This window comes from Drosophila miranda, chromosome 3, assembly GCF_003369915.1.
Source record: "Drosophila miranda strain MSH22 chromosome 3, D.miranda_PacBio2.1, whole genome shotgun sequence".
Taxonomy (NCBI): domain Eukaryota; kingdom Metazoa; phylum Arthropoda; class Insecta; order Diptera; family Drosophilidae; genus Drosophila; species Drosophila miranda.
In genome coordinates, this window is record NC_046676.1 from 11,472,583 (window position 1) to 11,482,259 (window position 9,677).

The 9,677-nt window shown below is 46.3% G+C and overlaps 1 protein-coding gene across 2 annotated transcripts; it reads right to left on the reverse strand.

The window, feature by feature from the left end:
• Nucleotides 1-436: 436 nt before the first annotated feature.
• Nucleotides 437-8,638, reverse strand: LOC108160829 (A disintegrin and metalloproteinase with thrombospondin motifs 16). 2 transcript variants are annotated; one of them, XM_017295062.2, is made up of 11 exons: nt 8,192-8,638; nt 7,109-7,507; nt 4,609-4,687; nt 4,097-4,195; nt 3,715-3,935; nt 2,776-3,647; nt 2,584-2,712; nt 2,279-2,528; nt 1,445-2,222; nt 690-1,385; nt 437-634 (listed from the first exon to the last, which is right to left on the reverse strand). In XM_017295062.2, the coding sequence occupies exons 2-11, from the start codon at nt 7,298-7,300 to the stop codon at nt 561-563; spliced, it is 3,390 nt and encodes a 1,129-aa protein (XP_017150551.1). In that variant the 5' UTR covers nt 7,301-7,507; nt 8,192-8,638; the 3' UTR covers nt 437-560. The 2 variants fall into 2 exon arrangements, with proteins under 2 accessions (XP_017150551.1, XP_017150550.1); XM_017295061.2 differs by having other exon boundaries at nt 8,106-8,638.
• Nucleotides 8,639-9,677: the final 1,039 nt, after the last annotated feature.

A 9,677-nucleotide genomic window follows, 5' to 3' on the forward strand; every position in this document is an offset into this window, starting at 1 on the left:
AGCGTTTCGTAGGTGTTTTATCTAGTTTTTCCCTACACGCACACCAACGAATTTTATCCACTTTCACTCTCTCCCTCTCTCTCCCACTCTCCTTCTCTAGGTGTGGGTGTATCTGTGTGGGGGTATCGAGTATTGGTAATTGCTGCCATCGCTTGCATGCGAACGCCGAAAAAAAACCCCCTCAAATAAACCAAACCGATGGGAACTCGGGTGAGAGTGGGCTGAGGGCACAGAAACACTCATCTAAAATGGAAAGTAAAGGATTATGGGAGGGAGCGAATGGTGGCTATCAAATATGAAATATATCTACAAATATTTGAGGTCTTTTGAGTGAAATGAATGGAAACTTTTCTACACCAAAATGTCAATCCTTTAGATATTGATAATTCCGAACTTAAAATGAACTCTAAGACACACTAAGATCTGCAATTGCATCTCAACTAGTCCATCGTTTAAGAAGTAATTCGTATATATTTCTCAGGCAGCTTGCAGACAGCCTTAAGCGTAAGTCTAGCTTAATACTTAGGAGACTAAGGGGAATCCTGGCAAGGAATAGGCTATCAGCTTTTGCTACTCAGTTCGTCTGCGGAGACGTGAATGGGATGGGTGAATTCGATGTGGTCCGTCGAGGCATCTGAAAAGGGCACAGATTAATAGAGACGGAGGATTCAAAGTCATCAACCACTCACCAAGATGTCCTCGTTCAAAGTAATGCGGAGACGCAGACCCCGGGTGCAAACTTCGCTTCCGACGGGTCCGGAGCAGGGCCAGGCTGATGTGAGACTTTTCCAGCGGCAGGTTGTCGTCGCCAAACTCCAGGCACTTGCCGTAAACGCAAAAGCGCTTGCTCACCTGCGAACAGCGCGTGCCCAGGGGAAAGTGTCCGTTCTTGCCGTTCACCAGGTAATACCTGTACTTGATGAGCTCGTCCTGGCAGCCGACGCGACAGCTGCGATCGGGTTCGTCCATGCTCGCCGAGATCTGGGCCCCGTGTCCGGACAGGCCGCGCACCTTCATCCGGTAGTTGGCGCAGGTCTGCTCCGCATACTCCGCTGCTGTCTGGAGGCGCTCGCAGGGCTTGACGCGATGTGTACAGAGCTGGAAGCTCTCCTCCCGCGTGACCCTCGACCTTACCGCCTGGATGCCCTTTGAGTCGGCCATACAGTTGGAGTGGCAACCCGACTTAATCTCCCACTCGGTCTCCGCCGAGGAGCTGCGATCGATGGCGATCAGCGAGGCAGAGGCTGGTGGGGGGGCCGCCCTCTGTGGCTGCTCCTCTCTGGGTGGATACTTGTGGTACGATTCGTAGGACTTCCTCTTAAGCGGCTGCTGCTGCTGGGGTCTGATATGGTTATCCTGCCCATAAAATCTGCGCACGGCCACTTCTACTCGGAGAAAAAGAAAATCAGCGCGATTTTAGAAAGGAGACAAAGATATCCAATACCATTCTCAAAGCGATTTCTGGGCGTGACGCCCTCCTGCCTCTCCGCATAGCGCTTGTGGGTCGTCTGCTGCAGCCTGCTCTCCTCTTCCGCAGAGTCCCTTGCCCTCGACTGGCAGAAGGTCGGGTCCATTCTGAAGAAGTTGTTCGTGGAATTGTCGCAGGAGAAGCGCTCGCAACGCCCCGAAATGCAGTAGGCAATGTCCCCCGCGTTGTGCTGCTTGGACTGGCAGGTGGTGCCGTCCGGAAAGGTCCAGCGACGGGACTTGGTCGCATTGGTTTTGGTGCGGCAGAACACCTTGCAGGAGTCCTCAAAGGTGGAGCTCACCTGCTGGCCCTCACCCGTGAGCTCTCCGTCCAGCTTTTTGGCCTGCATGCACACCTGAGAGGCGAAGTTGGCGATTGTCTGGACCGGCACACTGTAGCACTGCTTGGCAATGCAGCTCTCGAATCGCCGGTCCTGGCCCATGCACCGCTGCCGGTAGTTGAGGCAGCTCCGGTTGAAGGTCCGCAGTCCGGTGCTGCCTTCGCGCAGCCGGTTCGAGGGTCCGTAGAGGCATCCCGAGTCACATTTGCTCGCCTCGCCCCACGCACTCCAGTTGGTGACTGCCGGCAGCTCGTTGCCATCCAACGGCTTGGGGTGCTCGCTCAACAGTGGACCGATTCTGTTGGACTCCATGAAGCTGGCCTTCTCGTAGCTCGGTTTGTGCGGCCACTGCCTATAGGTGGCCAAGGCGGTCTCCTGCGACGAGCGAACCACACAAGAGCCACCGCGGCACCACTAAAAAAAACCACAGGGATGAATGGTTGTCCATTGCAATCTCTCCCATTTCTTACCATTTTCTCGCCGCACTCGGTTCCCTCCAGCGCCGGATGTGAGGTCCAGGGCAGCCCATCCTGCCGACAGTGCAGATCTCGGCAGATTTCCGCTCTACTCTGGGTGCTGGAGCGCATGAAGTTCTTTCCAAATCGCAGCATACACTGCTGATTGGCATCGAAGCGTTCGCCTGGGGGAATCCCACCCGCAGAATGGTCCAAGTGATCCATAAACTGTCCCCGATCGAAGAGACACTCGGCCTGGGGCTCTCTAAATGAATTTATATTTAAACACTTTCGGAGATTTATGGTCTTCAAGAACTTACAATAAGAAATCCTCCAGATAGGTGCGGGAGCACTTGGACCAGGTGACCTTTCCACTGCCCAACTTTGGCGACATGATGTGCATGGTGGGATCGCAGCTATTCTCCTTGGTGTCATGCCGCATTCCCAGACTGCAAAGGAGTTCAATTTCGTTAGAAAGACTCTTAAGAGGGTTTGTTGAGAGGACCACTCACTTGTGTCCGATTTCATGGGCTACCACAAACACGCTCTCAAAGTGCTTGGCCTCGTTGATGGTGCAGGAGGAGACGGCCGTGCACATACCGGCCACGGGTGCCAGACCCACGACCTGGCTATTGGCCTTGCCATCTTTGGTGATCGTCCGCAGGTCGAGGCCGGTGAGGATGAGGGCATGATCGTAGTGCAGGGGATGCGAGTCCGAGAAGGGATTCAGCTTCTCCTGCCACATGCAAAAGCTGTTCAGGTAGTCGTCCACGTCGCTGGAGCGCGACAGGCCGGAGGGATCCCAGGACTTCCAGATCTCCAGACGCTTCAGCACAAAGTTAATGCGCCGCCCGAGCGTGGGGTGGTGGTAGAGCAGCTGCACCCCATTGATCATGGCCAGGACGAAGCTGATCATCTTGCTCTCTGTGTTGGCGGGGAAGTTCCGCTGCATGTGGGCGAACAGATCTCTGTCCACGAAGATGGCCGTCTCGATGAACAGCTCCTCGGGCACTGACCAGCGGCGTGGCGGAGGGCCAATGAAACGACGACGTCGTCGATGCTTCTGATGATTTTTTAGATTCTGTTTCAGATTCCTTTTCTGGTTCTCGAGCTGGCTCTTCTCATGATGATGATGATGATGTCGCGGCTGGAAGCGCAGTCTTAGCGGGGACTGTGACTGGGCTCGGAGTCTCGGCTTCGGTTCGTTGAATTCCTCTGCATCTGGCTCGAACTGCAGCTGGCTGTCTAACGGATCCACTGCCCCCAACCGACTGAAATTGTTCCTATCCAAGCGGGCCTGGTAGAGAACATGGTTACCCGATCCGAAGCGAGCGGGTAGAGGATGGATCACAAAGTCGCTGGCGTTCTGCTGGAACACGCCACGCTGCCAGAGGGAGGAAAAAACGAGTGTTGATGTCTGTCTGGGATTTGGATCAGCCTGTCACACTCACCGCACTACCCGTCTCGCAGAGGTCGAGGGCCGCCGCCGGACTCCGGTAGAAGCAGCTCTCCAGACGCTTCAGCAACTGCGGCGAATGCTCCACGAATTGCGTCCCGTTGGCGGTGCGACGGATGAAGATGAAGGCATCGTCGATCAGCTGCGGCGCCTGCTGCAGCTGCAGTCTGGCCTCCACTCCATCCCCTTCCCCATTGCCATCGGAGCTATCGGCGTCTGTCGAATGCATTTGAATTAATTAAACTTTTCGCATAATGACCGCAACTGGAGCAGCACGAGCTCTGCTCTGCAGCTGTGTCTGTGTCTGTGTCTGCGTCCATGTGTGATGTGGGATGCATTTTATTTGGTTTTCGGATTTCAGTTTAATCATTTCTCACCTTGTGGCACTGGCATGCTGCGTCTATGGCGTCGTTTCACCGTGTTCTCCTCCAGCTCCTCATCCTCCTGCTCCAGGTGCACCAGCTTGAAATCGGGCGCTGCAATAAAGAATGCCCCACACATGAATCAATACAAATAACTGCGCAGATTTCCGCGACCACCCAAGGCCCCATTCCTCATGACCCATTCCCCCCACTCCCAATTGCAGTCTGCCACCTGCTGCCTGCACTGGAGACTGTAGTTCAAGTTTAGCATTCATCGATTGCACTGTTTGTTTGGGCTAGCCGATTTAATGATATGTTGCAGTGCATCAAAACTGTCAGTGGGTTTATGGGTTACGCTCCCCCAAAGCTGTCAGTGGGTTATGGGTTACGCTCCCTCAGAGCTGTCAGTGGGTTCTGGTTTAGACCTCACCCACTGCCAGCACCCAAGTGGGTCATAGTTAAGAATCTTTACAATCTACTTGGCCTAAGGAACTATGTAAATATCTATTGTTACGGATAGCACTTACCTTCTTCAGCGGATTGTGTGCCAAAGACCAGGGCCCGCTCATGATCCATCAAGTGCCCCAGCAGTGTGTTCTCATCCAGCTGCGGAAGCGAAGAGTGGAGGAAAAAGAAAGGAGAACGAATATTATGGCAAACCGAAAGAGCAATGAAAAATGTTTAATATGCAAAGCGGAAAGTGTAACAAAGGCAACAAACCGTAAAAACATACCGAAAACAGAGCAAAGGGTAAGGGACTACTCAAGATTACCCCAAAAAACAAAAATAAAACCAAAATACTTTCACTCAGACAATGGAAAATTTGTACCAAAAGAAGAGCCCCAATTAGACATTTCCAACAGCTGTTCGTTGTGGTCACCATCAGGTGGCGGTGACCACCGACAGTCCGTAAACTGTTGGTGCAACACAAAAATTTGTATATCGTCCATGGTACACCAAACTGTATAGTCCGAGTATCTACCCAAATGTCGGATATATCTTCTCCACATATTGTATGCGATTATTTAATTTAATTTGTTGTAACAGTTTTCATTTGGCTTTACGAGTATTCGGTTTTATTGTGGAAAAGCGCGTTGGTGCCTGGCGGAGCGTGAAGAGCGTTTCGGTATTTTGGATTGAAACTCCGCCTACGGCGGCGAGGAGAAGGTGTTACAAATTGTTGTAGTCGCTGGTGTTTCTGCTGGCAAACGTTTATAATCAGCACTGTAATGCTGTGCGAAAGAGGCGTGGCTGGTAGTTAAAGCTTATAATATTTGAGGAAAAGTTTCGAGCCAACAGATTACTGGGGATCTCCCAGATATATAGAGCATTATTTTGGATCTGTTTTTGGTTACATTTCAAAAGGCGATCGATATATTGACACAAAGTTTCTGAAGACCTTTTAAAACAGTTGAACCTTCTTAAATTTCCCCTAGTCTTGGTCGTTTTCCCCAAATAGACCTGTACCCTTTTTTGTTCCTGCCTCGAACCCATCTCTTACCTGACTCCCTGGCCAATTTTGTTGCCTGAACTTTATCAAAGACAAACAATGTTCAATGAAATGGACACTAATTGGCTGCAAGGGCAACGGCATAATAGGTCCAAATCAACGTGAAAGAGCCGATTGCCGGAAAAGCCCAAAAGCCAAACAAACAGCAACAATACCAAATGACAGCCGCAGCAGACAGGGAAACTGTGGAAAATGCATCGCTCATGGAGCTCATGGGAGTAATCGCTCTCAAACAAACTGATTATGTGATGAAATTTTGCGTGACCCATAGCCAGAATGGGCAAAAATAAAAGGCAAATGGAAAAGCGGAAAGCCAGACAAAATAGTGGAAAAATAGCGAAAACTAGAAAACAAACAAATGAAAATTATATCATAGAAAATTGTCTTCAACGCAATTTGGCGACAGAGGAGTATGGACAACCAACAGAGGAAAATCTGTAGAGAGTACAATCACATAACCATGAGCGTAACCAAGCGAAAGGTTCTCAAGTGCGACCATATTCTATGTGTGTATGTATCTATAGTAGTTACTTATAAGGAAGGGTCAACAACTTGGATGGACCGACGATCTTCTGTCTAGTTTCTTGTTCTTTATTTCATTTTGGCAATATCTGAGAATTCCTCGTGCCCCAGACAGCTGCAACTGCTGTCCAGCCAGCTGCTGCGGCTATTATCCATGCGATTCCGGGTAATCATGTGATGTGCTGCATTCCTTTTGGCTGTCGCAGACCTCTCCAGCAGCTGTGGAGATGCTCCAACGCCTCAACTCAAATTATAGAGAAGACGTGGGGGTTTCTTTTTTTTGAGACATGTGTAATTGGACAAGTTGTCGCCAATTTTATGAATGTTCTTTAGGTTGCCGGTGGCTCCAATTACCAAAACATTTGCCAACACCCAATCGGGCAGAGGTCATTAAACGCCTCGGATCTTGTTACTGTGCTATAAAGCTACCCATCGTTTCCACCACCCCTTGATGTTTTTTCAACATTTTATGCTTAGCTTTGCCAAACTATTGTTGAGTCAGAGAATAATTGACACTCTTTCGGAGGGAGGGTATACTTCTTTTGGCCAATATATCTTTTGGAATTTCTGTATCCTTAGCTGTAAGGATTTTTTTTTTTGTTACATTCAGTTGCAAAGATCGTATATAAATATGATTTACCTAACATTGGAATTATCTGTCTATCTTTGTATTAAAATAATTCAACCAAACTTATTGGTAGATTTCAATGAAATCTAATAAAATGCGACATATGTGTATGTTTTATATCATTCATATGTAGTTACCACCGTGGTAATCGATTTGAAAGAGTATCTGAAGCTTGGACAGCCCTCAATTTTTTTACTTTGTTAATGTGTAATTTTGTTGCCTTCAATGTTCTGTCAATGTGGCAGTTTTTTGCTATTTTTTACATATATGATCACCTGTTCGGGTTATATGGGTTAATCGTATGATGTATGGCATATCGTACGACAGTAAGACAATGAAAATATTGATATCAATCACGACGACTCACCTCAATGCCATTCCACTGCAAGCTCCTCTTGCGGCGTAGCTCAATGTGGACGGAGGAGGGGGAGTGGGACTGGGTGGATGGTTGGGAGTCGTCATCATAGTTGTGGGGGCTAACAGGAGTGATTAGCAGCCACAAGGTGGTCAGACCTATTAAGATCCAACTATGACAGACCCATCGGCGATTAGATACCATTGCTGAGACAGTCTTGACGATGTAATTTTCGTTGTAATACTCTTTTGTACTTTGGGTAGCACTAATCACTCTATTGTTGGTGCAACAGGCGGTGGCAAGTGGCGAATGTTGCACAAATTGCAAATACAAATATTATTCCTTGGCTTTGCAGCCTAATTTCATAATTTTTTGCTGGTGATTTGCTTGGAGTTACATTTTCTTTTTGGTCTGCGAATAATTTCAACGGGGGAAAATTACAAATGGTTTCTTGAACGAGTGAAAAGTGAAGGCGCTTAGCTTAGCGCTTCTCCTCTTTGTCTGCTCCAACTTTTACGGCAGTTAATTTAACTTTTTATGCACTAATTAATTGGCAAGGCATTGCATTACCCTCTCGCCGCTCCGCTCGTTCAGCGGGTGATTTGTATTTGGGGCACACTTGATTTCATGCACATTTTACTTTGATTATTTATTTATTTAGTTTGTTTCCTGAGTTCTTTGTGAAGTGATTGCCACTCCAGATAAGGCATAAACCTCATAAAATGTACTCAACACACGAGCTTGTTGATGGTACAAGGTCCTCCAGTATCAATATTATTATCGATATCAGGGAACAAGAGCCACGTTCTGTTTTAAATATAATGCCTGTCTTTTGTTTTCACATTTAGACGCATTTATTTTGATTTAAACGCCAGAGCCAGAGCACAATTAAGCGCACACACACAGATCATAGTCTCTGAAGCATAACGCTCTTTCGTCCAAATGGTGTTTTATTTTATTGGCTATTTTTCATATGTTTGTATATTTTCCATATGCAAATCACACTCACAACTGAAACGTTTATAAACAATTTGGCGGAGGTCAGTGCGCACTCAATGGATCCGCCATCAGAGATCCACAATGTGAAGGATTTACCGTAGTGTTCTCAGCGATCGGGAATGAAAGAAATACTCTATGGGAGAGTTGTACGAGAGCGAGCCCCAACCGACCTTCCGCGACGGCTCCACTTTTGCGAATGAAATGTTCACAGAGCGCGGAAAACATGATGAGACAGGCACGATCATGAATCTTTTTGGTGTTGGTTTTTTCCCTGTTCTCGCTCGAAACACACACACACAAACACATGCAGAAGTATGCTAATGAGCCAAAGCGCCGGAAGAATAGTAGAAGACCGTTAAGAAAAAGCAAAGGGCTAAAAAAAACAAAAGAACTGGCAAAAAAAAAACAGGCGGCAATTGTTTTTGTGGTCAAGTGCTTGAAAATGATGGAGCAGACGAAAACTTGACACTGATCATCACAGCAACAGATCGGATAGCAAGAAGGCAAGAATTATGCTGCATTTCCGCCAAGCAGATTTGATGTTGTACAGGAAATCTTAAATCAGCGAATGCAAATACAAAGGTACAGAACAGAGCAACAAACAATCGGACAAGACGCCAATTGAAGTGATCAGATTTTAATTGATGCAATCAATGGCTGATGCAACAGCCTGTGGCAACGATAAATCACACACTGTCAGAACCACTAACAAGCCTTCAATCAAATCGATGGCTAAATTAACAAGCATACGAAGAAAATACAAGTTCTTATCATTCACGAGCGTTAAAATTTAAATTTGATATCGATAGTCAGTTAGTTTGTTCTATCGATAGACGAATTGTAGCAGTAGGGGTATTCTTAAAAAAAACATTTTGTTTTTTTCAGTATAGATTTATTGGTCAATTATTTTGCATTTATATTTTTTATGATGCTCTTTCGTATAGAAGTTTGTAAAAAATAATCAAATCAATTATATCAATAATATATCAATGCATGAATGGGGTAAAAGTATGTTTCAAATCAGCTTGGATTTTATTATTAATTAAATGAAAGAGGGTATATGTATAACGGTATATTTTGTCAGTTTCATCAATCATTTAAATTTCATTTTTAACTTTATATAGAAATCCAATAGAAGCAAGTATTTAGAATAAGCCAGCTAAGTAAAAAATTGATTTATACATTTTATAAAATGATGTGGGCATGGAAAAATGTTTTATCTAGCTAATAATATTCGACGAAATATGAAATTTGAGGAATTCGTCGTATTTTTTGAATCGGTAATGGCCCGGTTGACAACATTTAAATCCTTGTCGTTCACATTCAAAAAATTTTTATTTGGCGCGCACCACTCGTATTCAGTCGATAGTATCAATAGCCGAACTTGAATCGGGTTAGGACCTCTTTTACCCGGTTGACAACAATGAGTCTCAGTCCATTTTGCATTGCTTTTTTGACGATTTTCATTGGCCGAAAGCAAAAATTGCGTTCCATGTTGCGGCAACATTCAAGCAACAATGCATACCATAGGAAAGGATATTATAGAACTGAGAAAATGTTTGTCATCCCAGGCTCCAAGGAT